The following is a 16167-nucleotide window of genomic DNA, read 5'->3' on the forward strand; positions in this document are numbered from 1 at the left end:
CAGGCTGCGCCGCGGCCCCTTTAAGAGTCGCCCCGCCCTCCGCGCCCCGGAAGCGCTGCCCCGGAAGCGGTCGGCGCTGCCCCGGAAGCGGTCGGCGCGCCGCGGCGGGGTGGGCGAAGATGCCGCTGCCGGTTCAGGTGTTTAACTTGCAGGTAACGAGCCGCGGACCCGGCGGCCTCGCGCAGGGTCCCCGCCGTGGGCCCGCAGGCCCGGCCCGGTGCTGACGCGCCTTCCGGCTTCAGCGGCGCCAGCTCCGCGGCGGGGGCGGGGCAGGGTCGGGGCGGCGTGAGGGCCCGGCCGGCCGCCAGCGCCGCCTCCTCGCCCGGGACCGAGCGGGGCCGCCCGCCTCCGGGCAGCAGGTCGGGGCTCCTCCGGCCCGTACGCTGCTCCGCGAGGCGCCTTCCAGGGCGGGGGCCTCCCCGCCGCCCGCTCCGCTCCGCTCCGGGACCCGCGGGGGGCAGGAGCGGGGCGGGGGGGCCGGGACGGGATCCGCCGGTCGAGCGGCCGCGGGCACAGCCAGCCCTGGGCGCAGGGGGCGTGTGGCCCTTCCCGGCGCTGCGGTTCCAGCGCCCAGGTGCCCGCCTGTGTTGCAGGGGGCCGTGGAGCCCATGCAGATCGATGTGGACCCCCAGGAGGACCCGCAGAACGCCCCCGATGTCAACTACGTGGTGGAGAACCCCACGCTGGTGAGGAGCCCGCGGGCCGCTGGGGTGGGGCCCGGCCGCGCCCACCCCCTCCCACCCTCTCCCACCTGCCAGGCCCCAGCGGCTCTCCCAGCTGAGCGCAGGGCGGGGGGGGGGGGGGGGGGGGGCGGGCCAGCCTCCTGAGCCCGGGTCAGAGCTCAGCCCCCAGCACCCAGCGCTGGCCCCGCTGAGCGGCCTTTGCTGGCCAGCCGTTCCGGTCACCGGCTTCGGGTCTCCTGGACGCTGCAGGGTCAGCCTTGGGGCACCGCTCCTGACCTGGCCCATTTGGCCGGGGTTGGGATGTGGGGTCCTGCCTCACAGTCTCCGTCCCTTCCTGTCCCCTCCCCAGGACCTGGAGCAGTACGCAGCCAGCTACAGCGGGCTCATGCGCATCGAGCGCCTGCAGTTCATTGCCGACCACTGCCCCCCGCTGCGGGTGGAGGCCCTGAAGATGGCCCTCTCCTTTGTGCAGAGGACCTTCAACGTGGACATGTACGAAGAGATCCACCGCAAGCTCTCGGAGGCCACCAGGTGAGCCTGGGGGCTGGGCGTGCTGTGGTACCCCTGCGGTCCAGCCCCAGCAGGGCCCTTCCTGTGCCCCCCGACAGCACCCCGTGCGGTCGCTCAACAGCATCGCTGCCTCCACGTGACCTGGCCTGTCTGGGTAAACACCCAGCAAGGACAGTGAACAGCAAAACGGGCTAGGTTCACTCTCCCTGCTGTGTGGCTGGCTGTGCACCGCCCTGGTGGCTTCTTGTGTGCACACGACACCGACTCTGACGTCCAGCAGAGCTCATGGAGACGGCCGCTTGCTTCTCTCCTCTGGGCCTAGCTGCACGCATGGCCCTTTCCTGCAGGGTGTCCCCCCAGGCTGTGGGTCCCCCATGTTCTTGTCTTGCTGGGTGGTCGCTCAGCAGGAGCCAGGTCCCCTGGGAGACACCCCCCCACACACACCCACCACCGGCACATGGAGTCCTGACGTCCAGGAACCTCCTCAGGGAGCTGCAAAACGCGCCTGACACCATCCCAGAGAGTGGCGTGGAGCCGCCGCCCCTGGACACGGCCTGGGTCGAGGCGACACGGAAGAAGGCCCTGCTGAAGTTGGAGAAGCTGGACACAGATCTGAAGAATTACAAGGGCAACTCCATCAAGGAAAGCATCAGGTGCTGCCCTGGGGCTGGGGGTGGGGTGGGGGGTAGGGCCGGTAGGAAGGGTTTACATCAGGTGCTGCATGGGGGCTGGGGGCCTGGGGGGCGGGGCTGGCAGGAAGGGGAGCATCAGGTGCTGCCTGGGGCTGGGGGTGCTGTCCTGGGACTGGGGGGCGGGGCTGGCAGGAAGGGGAACATCAGGTGTTGCCTCAGGGCTGGGGGGCTGCAGGGACCTGCATGGCTCTTGGCCCAGGTCCGGTCCGCTCACGTCTGGGCCCGTAGGCGTGGCCACGACGACCTGGGTGACCACTATCTGGACTGTGGGGACCTGAGTAATGCCCTCAAGTGTTACTCCCGGGCCCGGGACTACTGCACCAGCGCTAAGCACGTCATCAACATGTGCCTCAACGTCATCAAGGTGGGCCCTGCCACGGTCGCCTGGGCGGGGGAGGGGCCGCAGGGCAGCACTGCCCGGCAGCCAGGAGGGGGCGCCCCAGGCTGAGTCCGCCCGCCCACCCACCAGGTCAGCGTCTACTTGCAGAACTGGTCTCACGTGCTGAGTTACGTCAGCAAGGCCGAGTCCACCCCGGAGATTGCCGAGGTAATGCCGGCCTCCTGTCCTCCCTGTCCCAGGACCACTGCGGCCCTGCTGGGGTCTGTCCCGTCTGCCCTCGCCCATCTCAGGCCCCCTCTCAGTCCAGAGCAGGGCCCGGGAAAGGATGAGGGCGTGGAGGCCGTAGGCTCATGTATCCCACCTTCCCCTGCAGCAGCGTGGGGAGCGGGACAGCCAGACCCAGGCGATCCTCACCAAGCTCAAGTGTGCTGCCGGTGAGAGCCCTGGGGCAGGAGGGCGCCACAGCTGACTGCAGGCGAGGTCGTGGGCCCCATCAGTGCCGAGGAAATCTCCTAGCCCTGCGTCCGTTACGTGGCCCCAGGGGTGCCTGTCTGGCCTCTGTCCTGTGTGGGGAGTCCACCTGTGGCCAGGGCTGGAGGGGTGGCTAACAGCCGGTGCCCTGCACAGCCCGGGGCAGGTGGGCCTGGGGCAGGTGGGCCTGGGGGTCGTTGGCAAGAGTGGCCGCGGCTGTGCATGGCTTCTGGGCCCTTGATGCCAGGAGAACGGGGAGAGCGCCCAGTGAGTGCTCGTGGGTGCCGCCACGTCTCCATGGCCAGATTCCGCCCCTGCCACGTAGGAGCAGCTGCTGTGGGAGAGGCTAGGGCACGTGTCGTGGCCCCATGCGGCTCCAGCAGCTTCCCCTGGGCTCCGTTCTACCCCCAGGCCTGGCCGAGCTGGCTGCGCGCAAGTACAAGCAGGCTGCCAAGTGCTTCCTGCTGGCTTCGTTCGATCACTGTGATTTCCCCGAGGTGAGGGGCAGGGAGTCTCTGGGGCCTTGCAAAGCAGGAGGGCGGCTCGTGGGTGGGACTGTGTTGAGGGGAACCCCTGATGGAGTCCTGGTTACTCTTCTAGTGGGTGGTGGGTGGGGCGGGGGGTCACCCAGCCTGTGTCTGGGCTTTCTCTTCCACTTGTGTCTCGACCGGCAGTGACCCTATGTATCCAGACCTAAATCCCTTCTTGCCCTTCAGCTGCTTTCCCCCAGCAACGTGGCCGTCTATGGAGGCCTATGTGCCTTGGCCACCTTTGACCGGCAGGAGCTGCAGCGCAATGTCATCTCCAGCAGGTGGGTGGAGAGTGGGGTGCGAGCCCTGCAGCCCGCCCCTCCCGGCGGGGTGGGGGGTCCTTTCTCTGGTCCTGTGCCGGCCAGAAGCCAGAGGACTGGTGCTCTTGGGGCCTGTGGGGCTCCAGTTCCCCGCCCTTGGCCTTCAGGGCAGCTGTGCAGGTGGGCAGGTATGGGGCCAGCTCTGAGGGATCTGCACCTGCAGCTCCTTCAAGTTGTTCTTGGAGCTGGAGCCACAGGTTCGTGACATTATCTTCAAATTCTACGAGTCCAAGTACGCGTCGTGTCTGAAGATGCTGGATGAGATGAAGGTGAGGGCCCGCTTGCTCCAGGGGGCCAGGCAGCAGGCGGGGCAGCCGTGCCTGACCTGGTCTCCTCCGCAGGACAACCTGCTCTTGGACATGTACCTGGCCCCCCACGTCAGGACCCTGTACACCCAGATCCGCAACCGCGCCCTCATCCAGGTAGAGGTGGGGCAGGGAGGCCGAGGCAGGGCACCGCGGGCAGGTCTGGGAGCTGCAGGTGGCTGATGCGCCCCCTGCCCCGCAGTATTTCAGCCCCTATGTGTCTGCGGACATGCACAAGATGGCCGCGGCCTTCAACACCACCGTGGCCGCACTGGAGGACGAGCTGACGCAGCTCATCCTGGAGGGTCTCATCAACGCGCGCATCGACTCCCACAGCAAGGTGGCTGGGTGGGGCAAGGCCATGGGTGCGGGGAGGGGACCTGAGGCCCTCAGCACCGTTGAGCCCCGCCCCACCCTTCCCCCCGCAGATCCTGTATGCCAGGGACGTGGATCAGCGCAGCACCACCTTCGAGAAGTCCCTGCTGATGGGGAAGGAGTTCCAGAGACGTGCCAAAGCGATGATCCTGCGGGCGGCCGTGCTTCGCAACCAGATTCACGTCAAGGTGAGGGAGGGGGGCGGCCCTGGTGTGGGGAACAGCGGGGTGGGCACGCGCACATCTCCTGGCCTGAGCAGCTGTGTCTCTGCCACAGTCCCCACCCCGAGAAGGGAGCCAGGGGGAGCTGACGCCGGCCAACAGCCAGTCCCGGATGAGCACCAACATGTGAGGGTGCTTGTCGGCCTTCAGGGCAGTCTACACGCCCGCGCCCCCACCTTCGGACTCACCCACAGGCTCCCATCGCTCGTGCGTATGGCCCTTGTGCAGGTCCCCCCCACCCCCGGGCTTCCACATCCAGCTTCTTGTGCTCCCTCCACCCTGTTCCCCACGCTGGGGGCCTGGCGAAGGGGGCTGCTGCTCGAGGCCCTTCCTGGGAGGAGAGAGCTGTGGGGCCCACCGTGTGCCCCCCACTCCGAGGCCCAGCCTCCCTGTTGTCGCGTCATTCAGGGTTGCAGACAAGTTCGGTCTCAGCCCATTAAAGGGCAGCCTGAGAACACCCCCCTCGTGCTGTTTGTTCTTGCTACGGGGTCCTCTGAGACGCGGGGTCGGGCCGGGGGCCAGGGCTGCCCACCCTGATGCAGGCAGCATCGCACCTGGCAGCTGGTTCCGTGTGTCCACGGGCCGCTCCACCCTCCCAGCTCACGGCCTTGCTGGGCCTGGGGCCTCACAAAGTCTCCAGCTCTCAGATCGCACGTCTTTGAAAAGATTTATTGTTCACTTTTGAATACACGTTGCGAGGAGGGGACAGGTCCAGCCTGGGAGCCTGCTCCCTGGTGCAGCATTTCCGGGCTCCCAGCGGAGGCCAAGGGGAAGACCAGCTCATCCTTCTATGTTGAGTAGCGGGAGGTTCCCTGAGAAAAGGCATTTCCTTAAATGGGATGTGTTGAGGTCTCGGCAGCGGTCCCAGGGCTGGGGGGCAGTGTGCCGGGCGCCAACTGCCCTTCAGGCCAGGGCACTGCCCACAACCTCAGGAAAGCCACCCGGCTCCCCAGATCCTGCCGGCTGAGGCTCCTGCAGCCGGGACTGGGCCCCCTTCCAGGCTAGAGACTTCTCCAGTTTGGTTTTAAAAAGCAATCCGTGACCTGGCAGAGGAGGAAAGAGGTGGGACTCAGGAGGCCGAAGGTCCCACTGCCCTCCAGGGCCTGATGGCAGCAGGTGCCCCTCACCTGGGCAGTCGGCAGCCTCTCTGAAAGCTCGCTTCTTGCAGCAGCCCCGGCACAGGTTGAACACACACCTATTACCCTGGACACAGGGAAGCTAGTGAGCCTGTGGCTGATCCCCGCCCCCCACTGAGCAAGCTCCCCAAAGTGCAGGGCTGGCCAGGAATAGGAGGGCTGCACCCCTGCGCAGGGCCTGCCTTCTCCCTATGAGGGGCTGTCCTGAGGTGAGAGGCAGCCACCCGCCTCGGGCCCTGCCCTCAGCAGGCAGGGGGTGCTGGCCTGGCAGCGGGGACCACCCTGCCCGCCGCCCCCCACCGCTGGGCTCTGCCCTGGGCAGCAGAGCCATGCTCACCTTTGGGTTTCCGCACTGATCACACTTCGCATATTTTGCTGAGAACAGAACAGAGGCAGATGGCGGCTGAGCAGTGAGCCTGCACCCTGCCGCGGTGTCCTAGTCCTGCTGGGAGCCCCAGCCGCCCAGGGAGCAGGTGGCAGGCAGGGCTGCGGGCCTTCACACAGCAGCCTCGCCTCGGGGCCCCCCACCGCTCTCCCCGGCGCAGCTTACGCTTCAGCGAGGGATCGAAGGTCTTGTGGGGGTTCCTCAGCTGCTTCTTCTGCTTGTTCTTGGAGAGCACGTCTGTGCCGCCCTCCTCCTCCTCCAGGGCCCGCTTGCTGCGGGCTCCCCCGTTCTCCTTGCTCCCTTCCCTGGGCCTGAAAGAGCAGGGCAGCGGGCAGAGCTGAGGGCACCCGCGGGAGACGACCCGCCAGCCCGGCCCCAGGGCGAGGGCGTGCGTACAGCGCCCCAGCAGCTTGGCGCTCGGGCTGCCCAGGCCGTGGCTGGGCCTCAGAGGAACCGGTGGAAGCTCAGGGGTGTCAGGCTCTTGCCCCCAGGACAAACCCACCCGGGGCCACAAGCACTCACGAGCCACCTTATGGAAACATAACAAAGCCAGAGCCCTTCGAGAGGGGTGAGACGCAAAACTGGCATTGGCGGGCCCCTCCCCTGCGTGCATCTTGCCCCCACCGGCCCACGGGCTGGTATTCAGCTCACCCTGGCCGGAAGTAGGGCTGGCAGATCCAGTGGAAGAAAGGCAAGCCGCCGGAGGGCTTCTCTCCCTCCTTCTGCCTGGAAATGTCCTCCTGTAAGAACCCCGGGGCACTGCGGGTCAGGAGGCCTGGTCCTCTTCTGCCGCGGCAGCCCGCCAGCCCCACCAGCCCTGTCGCCTGCCTGACACCGCAGCTTCAGGTCCTGGTTCACGGCCGCGACACCCTCCAGGGTCTTCACTTTGGCCAGCTCCTCTCGAAGCTCCTGGTGCACCTGCAGCCTGAGACAGAGGCTCCGTCGCCCAGAGCCCACCCCACCCCCCACCACCACCACCACCACCACCAAGCCCTAGCCCTGCACATGGATGGGGGCTTGGTCCTTCTCCTGATCCGGACCCCACTTGGTAGCAAGCTTTCCCACTGAGTGTTTCCAGAGAGCTCCCTCTAAACCCCGAGACCCCAGGAGAGGCTCAGACCCAACAGCGTCTGGCTCAGGGAGGAACTCACGTGTGGTGCCACAGCTTGAAGAGGTGGGCCCGGACGTAGGACAGGGGGCAGGGGTGCTGCCGCACGATGTCCAGGTACTCCTCGGCCAGCTCCCACACGGCAGGGCTGCGGCCCTCAAACAGGGCAGGGTTGTGCAGGTTGCCCTCTGTGGGGTATGGAGGTTGGGGCTCGAAGCTGTGGGCGCACATGTCTCAGAAGGATGACCCCCCCCCACACACACACACATCATGCCAGGGACAGCCGTGAGTCTGAGGGCTCAGGCCCATCAGGCAGACGGGGCCCTGCCTCACCTGCACTCATGACCCCCTGAACCCCTGTGTCCTGGATGCAACGCTCCACATCCCGTAGGCACTGGATGTTCCCGTTGGCAAACACTGGGATGGCTACTGCCTTCCTGTCAGGAGCAGGTGGACAGACCCTCAGACGACAAAGCCCCTGTCCCTTCACCCCCACGCCAGCACTCCAGCCCCCAACTCCATAGGCAGGTGCTTCTTCTCCCACGGCACCGCCCTCCCCTGACACCTAAAGGGCGGGCCCCTGGTCTCGGGGCCGGGCCGCATCCCCTGCCCTGGGTCAGCCCCCATACTCACCGCACGGCCTTGATGTGCTCCCAGGACGCAGTGCCCGACAAGGGCCCCTTCTGCTCCTTGGTGCGCCCGTGCACAGTCAGCAGCTATAACACAGCAGTGCCTGGCTCTACCGTGCTCGTGGCCACAGACCCCCAACCAACCCCAGGGGATGCTCTTGCTTTGGCGTCAGCTACCCATGATGACCTGAGCAAAGCAGCCTTGGGGCTCCCATGTCCCATGCATCCACCCAGGACGCAGAGCGGACAGGCCCAGCCCTGTTCAAGGGCCAGTGTTCCTAGGCGGGGTAGCACCCGAACTCCAAAGGCATCAGGGACGGGTGGGCGGGCACCCACCTGACCCCACGGCTGGGGGCAGGTGGGGAGAGGGCAGCTGAGGCCTGGCACCTCCCCCCGACCAGTACCAGCCCCTCCTTGGGAGCATGCAGCTCACCCACCCTCATCGGGCCTCAACTCGTGGTCACCACGACTGCAGTCCACCCCAGTGCGGCAGTGCCCCAAGGATTCTGGGGATGAGGACCCCTCTGTACCCAGAGAACACAAGGCAGGGGAGCAGCACACAGCCTGTGAGCCCACAGCCCTCACCTGGCAGCCAGCCTTCTCCAGCATCTGGGCATACTTCACGGTCTTGTCAATCTCTGGGAAAACACGGATCTTGCATGTGACGGGGACAGAGAGTTTCTCATGAGCCAGCAGAACTGCAGGAAAGGAGAGTGGGCTTCTGAGAAGTGTGGCGTTCGCTTCAGGCCGTGAGGAACCACAACCAAGCCCCGCTGGAGCACCTGCCTCCATCCCCCAGAGTGCTGGAGGGGCAGGATGGGGCCAGAACACCTGCCGCCAGCCCTCCTGTCAGGCTCGAGGACGTGCAGCTGGCGCAGGACAGCCGACTTCCCAGCCCCTTCTGCAGCAAGTGAGAGCACCAGGGCCAGGACTCATCAGCCACCGTCTCGGGGCTCCTTCGCCATGACCCAGCCTGACGCCCCCACCCGCAGCACACAGCCGACTCACTCATTCTCTGGAGCAGGTCCCACTCCTCCTGCAGGAAGGCACCATAGTGACCTGTAAGAGACCAGCATGGCCCTTGGCCCCCCTCCTCCTCTTGCACCCACACAGGCCTCGAGCCCCCAGCCAAGCCGGTCCCAAGGGGCAGCAGGGCCAATCGTGGACTTGGGCAGTTTCTGAGCATCACACCTGCGGGAGGAGCTCCAGGGCACCGCACACCATGGCTGCCCAGCAGTCTTGGACCAACCAGCAATCCCTCGGACTCTGAAGAAAACCTCCGAGCCCGGAGCCAGGGCTGACCTCTCGCCTGCACACCTGGCAGTGTGACAGGTCACGGGACCTTCTTCCCACCAGGAGTGTTTACCCACAGGGAGCTTGACGACTGCCGGGCACCGTGGCCAGCGAGGAGCCTGAGAGCCAGCAGAACCCTGTCCCTCCAGGTAGGGGAGCAGAGGAAGACTGGGACGCCACCTGCACGGCCCGCTGCCACCAGGAGCAGCGCCGGGCCCTCCGCCAAGCCCACCCACACCCCAGCCTCCAGCGGGGCACCTGTGCATTCAGGGCCTGGCCCCCGCCCCGGGCAGTGCTCTACATAGCGACAGGAACTGAGCTCACCTCGCTTGGCTATCATCTGCGGGCAGCCCAAGTTCAGGTCGATGGCGTCACAGTAATCCTGAGCCAGGAGAGCCGCCTGGACGAACACCTCTGGGTCATTGGCACAGAACTGGGAGACACAAACGGTACCTCAGCCCCCAGCCCCACAGCGAGTTCACGTGGGACCCATCAGGGCTGGGGTCCCTGGGGCTGACGCGGGACGGCATCGTGCCATCCTTGGTTACAGGATGACACGAGCCCTCCGGAGGGTGAGCCAGATTCACGCTGGTCTCCACGGCAACGGAAAGCTGGGATCCCTGACTTAGAGACTAGAACGTTCTTCAACAGGCGGCACCCAGAGCGCCCCCCTCCAAAGCTGGGGCAGCACCCGCTGCGCCACAGCACCCCCCAAGGGGAAGCAGTTTCTGGGAGATGCTCCACCTGGAGTTTGCCGCCACTGCCCCCCACCTGCACAATGAGAGGCCGGTCCTCGGGGCACACTTCGCAGTACAGGTTCTCCTTCCGGTAGTTGGCATCGCGGACGAAGACCTGGGCGTGCAGCATGGGGGTGTAGCAGAGCTGGGCCCCGTGCCGGCGGCTCAGCAGCCTCCAAGCCAGCTCACTCTGGTCCACCATGGGCGCCACCACGTGGCGAGCGCCCCCCAAGGTGCGGCTCCAGAACTCGAAGCCCTGCAGCTTTGGCATCGCCTCGGTCCTGGGGGGTGGAGGGGGAGCAGCGGCTCAGCGGGCGGCGCGGGCCGGGCCCAGGCCCCTCGGGCGGGCCCAGGACGGAAACCCAGGCCCATCCCCTTCCAGCAGAGCCCCCGCATCCCCAACGAACCCGGGAACCCGCCGTCCCAGCCCACGCCGCGCAGCTCGGGGCCCCGGGGGACCGCCTGCCCTCCGTGCCCGGGAGACGGCCGCCCAGACGCTCGTCCCCACGAGCAGCCCGGCCCGAGCGCGGCCACCCCGGGGCACAGTCCCGGCCACTGAGCGGGCGCCCTGGGGGTCGGCACTTCCGGAGGCCCCGAGGCGGCCGGACCCGCGGGACGCCCACCTGCGTCCGGGCTCGGGCTCCTCCGCGACCGCCGCCGGGCCTCCGGGAGCCGGGGGAGGGCTCCCTCGGGGCCCGCAGGCCGCCACGCCGGGGCCGCCGCCCGGCCCAGGGCTCCGCGCCGGGGCCGCCGGAAGGTGCCTCCGCCAGGGCGGTCCGGGCGGCCCGCGGTGCGGCGGGAATCGCGTCCCCGGGAAACCGCGCCGGGCCGCGGAGGGGCCCCGCCCCGCGGGGTCGGAGGTCAGAGGGTGGAGGTCGGCCGGGCCCCGCCACGGCTCGCCCGGGCGGGGAAGGGCGACGCGCCGACCGCGGGCGCCGAGTTCCACTCCGAGTCCCCGCCTCTCTCCCAAACGGGCTGCGAGCGCCCCGCGTCGGCCCCGCACCGGCGCCCCCAGCGAGCCCCCAGCAGCCCGGAAGTGCCGCAGTCCGCGAGGCCACACCCCCGCACTTCCGGGGCCGCGCGAGGACCACCCGCTGGGCGCGGGGCAGGCTCGCGACGCCGCGCACGCGCAGAGCGTCCCCCGCCACGGGGGCTGGCGCAGGCGCAGTCGGGAGGCGGCGGCGGCGGCCGGGGCCCGGGGGGGCCGACCTTACTCCCGGCCGGTCCCCCCCGGGTCTCCCCGACCGCTCCCCGAGGACGGGCCGCCCGTCACCCCGACGGACAGGCTGGCGCCCGCCGGTGCGCCCTGTCGGGGCCCGAGCCCGCGGGTGCATCCCCGCTTCATTTGCATATTTGGGCAGGACGCCTGGAGCAGCAGGTGGAGACGCTTTCCAAGTCTCGTCCCCAAAATCATTGTTAAAGCAGGACTCGACCCAAGGCACAGACATGCGACAGCGCTTTGAGAACAATCACTGACCGTCGGGGCCTGGCTGGGTCGGCGGAGCTGGGCGGGGTCAGCCCCTCGTTGTCTAGAGATTACTCAAAATTGTCAGAAAAAAATGAATGTTGGAAAAAGGTAAGAACAGTAGCATTTCTGCTAGAGGGAGGAACCTGCTGACGGCCTTCGCCTCTGATCCCGAGGGAGGCAGGACGCTGCTGCCTCCTGTACCCAGAAGAGTCGCGGTGGTTCTGCCAGGATCCCCCAACCCCCCCCCCCCCCCCCCCCCCCCCGCCACCAAAAAACAAATCTACAATTAATAAGTGAGCTCCACAGGGTCAGGACACGAAAATCATTCACTTTTTTTTTTTTTTTTTTTTTAAGTAGGCTCCACATCCAGCAGGGGGCTCGAACTCACAACCCGAAGATCGAGTCAACAGTTCTGCCAACTGAGCCGGCTGGGTACCCCAGGAGTGCATTTGTATATGTTAAAAGAAAGATATAAAATCTGAAATTGTAATCACAGCACTGTTGGTAATTGACCCAACAAAAATGAAATGTCTAGGGCAGCCCACCCACCCCGGGGGCTCAGCGGCTTAGCGCCACCTTCATTCAGTCCAGGGCATGATCCTGGGGTCCCCTCCCTGCATGGGCCTGCTCCTCCCTCTGCCTGTGTCTCTGCCTCTCTCTCTCTGTCTCTGTGTCTCTCAGAATAAATAAATAAAATCTTTCAAAAAAGAATGTTCTGAGCAATGCCGGCGGCCGTGCGTGTGCGTGGGGGCGGCCCTCCGTGCGCTCTGTCGGTCTGCGTAGCCCCCAGCACCTCCCCAGTTCAGCGCCCAGAACTTCTGAGTCGGTCTCCAAGCCAAAGGCCTGATTCCTCCAACTTCTGCTCTTCTGTTCCACCCACGTTCGGTTCTTCGCGTTTCCGCTCACGCTTTACAATCAGCTTTTCAGATTCCTGCGTTGAGCCGCAAGGCTGCTGGGCCTGTGGCTAGAATCACACTGAACTTGGGCCCGCATGGGGTGCAGAGGCGTTAGCCTGTGGGGCCTCGACCTCCCCACGGTGCCTTCTGAGCTCCCCGAGGAGTCTTCCCCAGCGCTTGCAAAATTCACTTCGTAGCATCTCGTGCTCTGAGTTCCTGAGGCTGCTGTAGACGCAGCATTTGTCCCCTTACCTCATCATTGCTGCTGGGAGGTGATTTTTTTTTTTTTTTTTTGTCCTCAGAGTCAAGATTTTCTCTTTATCTTTGGTTTACGGCGGTTTGTTTGTGTTACGTCTGACTGGTTTTACTTGTATTGCTCGTGTTTGGGCGTCGCTGAGCTGCTCGGCGGCACAGAGGACATTAGTGGGTGTGCAGCCCTGCTCTCCCCCGCGCCGCCTCGGCCTGGCTGCCCTCCGGGCTGCTTCCTCGGGTTCTGCTCCATCTGCGCTTCGCCCTCAGGGTGCCAGGGAGCCCCCCCTGCCCCCCTGGCCTGTCGTCAGCACTGCGGGGGCGACAGGAAGGGATGGGCCACCCTGCTGAGGCCCAGCCTCCAGCCGCGCAGGCCACTTCCCGGGTCCTGCAGCTCGGCAGGTGCACTGGGGGGGCACCCGGTGGCAGCCGGGGAGGGGCCCTGGCGCTCAGCCCCCCCCACCGCCCCCAGAGCGGCGAGCTCGCCCGCACACCCCCTACCCTCTCCGGCAGGTGTCAGAGGCCGCCACGACCCGCTCCATCCATGCCCCGGTCCCCGGGGCTCACGGGGGGACAGTCGCCGCCACCTGCAAGCGTGGACCTGCTATGTCGCGACTGATTTCAATGCTGGGGGTCGAGGGTTGGGTCCCTGAGCTGGGGCGTAGCCTCACTCTACCCCTCCCTGCGCCCGCAGACCCGGAGGGGGGCTCTGCAAACACGCAAGCAGTTGTGGTTCCAGCCCACCCCTCGGGCTCCCTTGTTCTGCGGCTGCAACCCCAAGGTCAGGAGGGTTTGCTGTCCTCCTGCCCGGGCGGGGCGGACACGCACCTACCACGGCTAGCAACTCCCGGGCGCCAGCCTCACCCATGCAAACTGTACGCACACTCACTCGTTTCTCTGTGTCTCCAATTTTATTTTATTTTTTTTAAAGATTTTATTTATTTGAGAGCTAGAGTGAGCAAATGACAGAGAGAGAAAGAGAGAGCACAAGCGACTGAGCACAAGCAGCGGAGGGGCAGAGGGAGAAGCTGACTGCTGATCGGGGAGCCTGACGTGGGACTCGATCCCAGAACCCTGGGATCATGGCCTGAGCCTAAGGTAGACGCTCGACTGCGGAGCCACCTGGGGGGGCCCACCTTTCAGTAGTTTTGACTTTGGGAATTACTCAATACCTTGTGTGTTCAAAGAGTAAAATTAAATCAGGACAAAACTAAAATTGGAGCAGCTGGGTGGCTTCATGGTTGAGCGTCTGCTTTCAGCTCAGGACCTGATCCGAGAGCCCAGGATCAAGTCCCGCATCCTGCTCCCCGCATGGAGCCTGCTTCTCCCTCTGCCTCTCTCTCTCTCTGTGTGTCTCTCATAAATAAATAAATAAAATCTTCAAAACAAGAATGTTCTGGGATCCCTGGGTGGCTCAGCGGTTCAGTGCCTGCCTTTGGCCCAGGGCGTGATCCTGGAGTCCCGGGATCAAGTCCCGCATCGGGCTCCCTGCGTGGAGCCTGCTCCTCCCTCTGCCTGTGTCTCTGCCTCTCTCTGTGTGTCTCTCATGAATAAATAAAATCTTTAAAAAAAGTAAGATTTTATTTTTAATCTCTACACCCAGCATAGGGCTTGAACCCTGAGATCAAGAGTCACATGCTCTTACGATTGAGCCAACAGGAACCCCTCCTTTTGCCCATTTTTAAACATTAATTATGGGATCCCTGGGTGGTGCAGCGGTTTAGCGCCTGCCTTTGGCCCAGGGCGCGATCCTGGAGATCCAGGATCGAATCCCACGTGGGGCTCCCGGTGCATGGAGCCTGCTTCTCCCTCTGCCTGTGTCTCTGCCTCTCTCTCTCTCTCTGTGTGACTATCATTAAAAAAAAAAAAAAAAAAACTAATTATTTTTTTTCTTTTTGTTCAATTTTTGAAAGTTCTTTATAAGATCTGGGCACACATGTTTTTTTTAAGGATTTTATTTATTTATTCATGAGAGAGAGGCAGAGACCCAGGCAGAGGGAGAAGCAGGCTCCCTGTGGGGAGCCCGATGGGGGACTCAATCCCAGGACCCCCGGGTCACAGCCTGAGCTGAAGGCAGGCGCTCCACCGCGGAGCCCCCCGGAATGTTGAACCAGCCTTGCCTTCCTCAATAAACTCCACTTGGTCATGACGTGTTAATGCGGGACTCTGCATCTGCTAAAATTCTGTGTAGATCTTTTGCGTGGGTGACCACGATGGGAGATTGCTACCTTTCCTGTAATGTTGGGTTTTGGTATCAAAGGAATGCTGGCCGCTAGGAGAGCTGTGCATCACCCCCTTGCCGGGAGTGCACGTTTCCCCCCGGCCCCCCCACTCACGTGGGAAGCTCTAGTCCCCAAAGTGACCATATTTGCAGACGGAGCCCGTAAGGAGGTGATAAAGTTTAAATGAGGCCAGAAGGGTGGTACCCTCATCTGGTAGGACTGGTGGCCCTACAAGAGGAGGAGACAGCACGTGAGGCCACAGCCGAGGCAGCTGGCTGGGAGCCAGGAGGGGCCTCTCCCCGGGCCGCATCGGCAGGAGCCCCACCGCGGGTTTCCTGGCCGCGAGAAAACAGATCGCCGTCCACAGTGTGGGTGACGGCAGCACGAGCAGACGCATGCATCCCCAAGATATTTCACGCCAATCCGAACCTTTTTGGACTTGTTGAGACTGGTTTCCCTTCCAGAATTCTGGAAGTTTGGATAGAATGGGTAACCTTTTTCTCCCAGATACCCTGCGGAATTTGCCACTCGGGTCTGGACTTCTCCTCGTGGAAAGGTCTGAACTACGGACTTGTTTTCTTCCATAGATATGGGGTCGCTCGGGTTGTGATTTCTTGATCACTTTGTGTCTCATGTGGACTTTTGTCATTTTATCTAGATTGTCCAATTGTTTGGCCTGAAATTGTCCATAATATTCCCTAAGCCTCTGGACACGTGTAGAATCCCCGGCGTCTCCTCTGTGGTTCCCGCTGTGGGTACTTTGTGTCTTATTTCCCTTCCAGCTCCATCTGCTTACGGTTTATGTAGTACGGATTTTCTCAAGACTCACTTCTGGCTCCGCTAATTCTCTGTGTTTTGTTTCATCGGTTTCCACTGTGGTGTGTTATTTCCATCATCCTGCCTAGCTGGGTCTCAGTCGCTGGGGTTTGTCGTTTCTGTTCATTTGAGGGGTTTCTTCCCTCCGGCCGCAGCCCCAGGCCCAGGCCTGCCAGGGCGGCCGGGAGCGGAGCCCGCAGGTGCTGCTGGCGAGTCAACTCGAAAGGCTGAGGCCTTTTGGTAGTTTTCTTCAGCCTGAGGATGCTTTACCCTTGTTATCTGGGGTCTACACATTTGAGAATATTCTAGGGATCTTTTTGTTACTGATTCTAATTTTATTCAATTGTGGTCAGAGGAAACATTTATAGAAGTTGATGCATTTTCTTTGACCTACAGACATTAGTTTCATGCCCCAGACCGTGAGCCACCTGGGTGAATGTCCCGTGTAGATTTGAAAAGAACGTGCTACGCTGCTGCTGGGCGGCGTGCTGTCAATCGGGGCAAACTGGCTGAGGGCGCGTCCGCCCCGCACGCCTGCCGAGTTCCCGTCTCTGCTCCGCCACTTCAGGAGAGCGGACTTTTAAAATCTTGAATTTTAGGTTTGTCTTTCTCTCTTCGGACCTATAACCTTTGCTTCCGGGGACTGTTCTGGGGCCGAACCATTCAGGACGGCTACGTCCTTTCCGCTAGTTGGCTCTTATCACTACGTGGTGACCCTTCATCCTGCGTGTACTCTGCCGAGCCCGTCGCTGTTGACACGCTTGTCTACGTGGCAGCACGG

At 63.9% G+C, this 16167-nt stretch overlaps 2 protein-coding genes and 1 long non-coding RNA gene across 14 annotated transcripts; 2 read left to right on the forward strand and 1 right to left on the reverse strand.

Moving 5' to 3' along the window:
- The first annotated feature begins 3 nt into the window (after positions 1-3).
- On the forward strand, positions 4-4904 carry GPS1 (G protein pathway suppressor 1). 2 transcript variants are annotated; one of them, XM_077854693.1, is made up of 14 exons: positions 4-152; positions 594-686; positions 1033-1214; positions 1682-1846; positions 2114-2249; positions 2355-2432; positions 2599-2659; positions 3108-3193; positions 3413-3507; positions 3710-3815; positions 3888-3968; positions 4054-4191; positions 4280-4414; positions 4503-4904. In XM_077854693.1, exons 1-14 carry the CDS (start codon positions 120-122, stop codon positions 4575-4577), a joined length of 1464 nt encoding a protein of 487 aa, XP_077710819.1. In that variant the 5' UTR covers positions 4-119; the 3' UTR covers positions 4578-4904. The 2 variants fall into 2 exon arrangements, with proteins under 2 accessions (XP_077710819.1, XP_077710820.1); XM_077854694.1 differs by having other exon boundaries at positions 2602-2659.
- DUS1L (dihydrouridine synthase 1 like) lies at positions 4072-10514 on the reverse strand. 11 transcript variants are annotated; one of them, XM_077854695.1, is made up of 15 exons: positions 10359-10513; positions 9770-10016; positions 9323-9431; positions 8897-9022; positions 8714-8764; positions 8291-8403; positions 7710-7792; positions 7410-7513; positions 7120-7264; positions 6797-6893; positions 6620-6708; positions 6134-6279; positions 5921-5958; positions 5575-5642; positions 4072-5259 (listed from the first exon to the last, which is right to left on the reverse strand). In XM_077854695.1, the coding sequence occupies exons 2-15, from the start codon at positions 10004-10006 to the stop codon at positions 5091-5093; spliced, it is 1575 nt and encodes a 524-aa protein (XP_077710821.1). In that variant the 5' UTR covers positions 10007-10016; positions 10359-10513; the 3' UTR covers positions 4072-5090. The 11 variants fall into 11 exon arrangements, 7 of the variants coding, with proteins under 7 accessions (XP_077710821.1, XP_077710822.1, XP_077710824.1 ...); XM_077854696.1 differs by lacking the exon at positions 10359-10513 and adding an exon at positions 10143-10286; XR_013355073.1 differs by having other exon boundaries at positions 5098-5259; positions 6797-6886; positions 7120-7293; positions 10359-10514.
- Positions 10515-10927: 413 nt separating this feature from the next.
- Positions 10928-11914, forward strand: LOC144287225 (uncharacterized). The gene is made up of 2 exons (XR_013355090.1): positions 10928-11311; positions 11558-11914. It is a non-coding gene; the product is annotated as an uncharacterized LOC144287225 (long non-coding RNA).
- The last annotated feature ends 4253 nt before the right edge of the window (positions 11915-16167 follow it).

The sequence above is a fragment of the Canis aureus genome, chromosome 16 (genome assembly GCF_053574225.1).
Source record: "Canis aureus isolate CA01 chromosome 16, VMU_Caureus_v.1.0, whole genome shotgun sequence".
Taxonomy (NCBI): domain Eukaryota; kingdom Metazoa; phylum Chordata; class Mammalia; order Carnivora; family Canidae; genus Canis; species Canis aureus.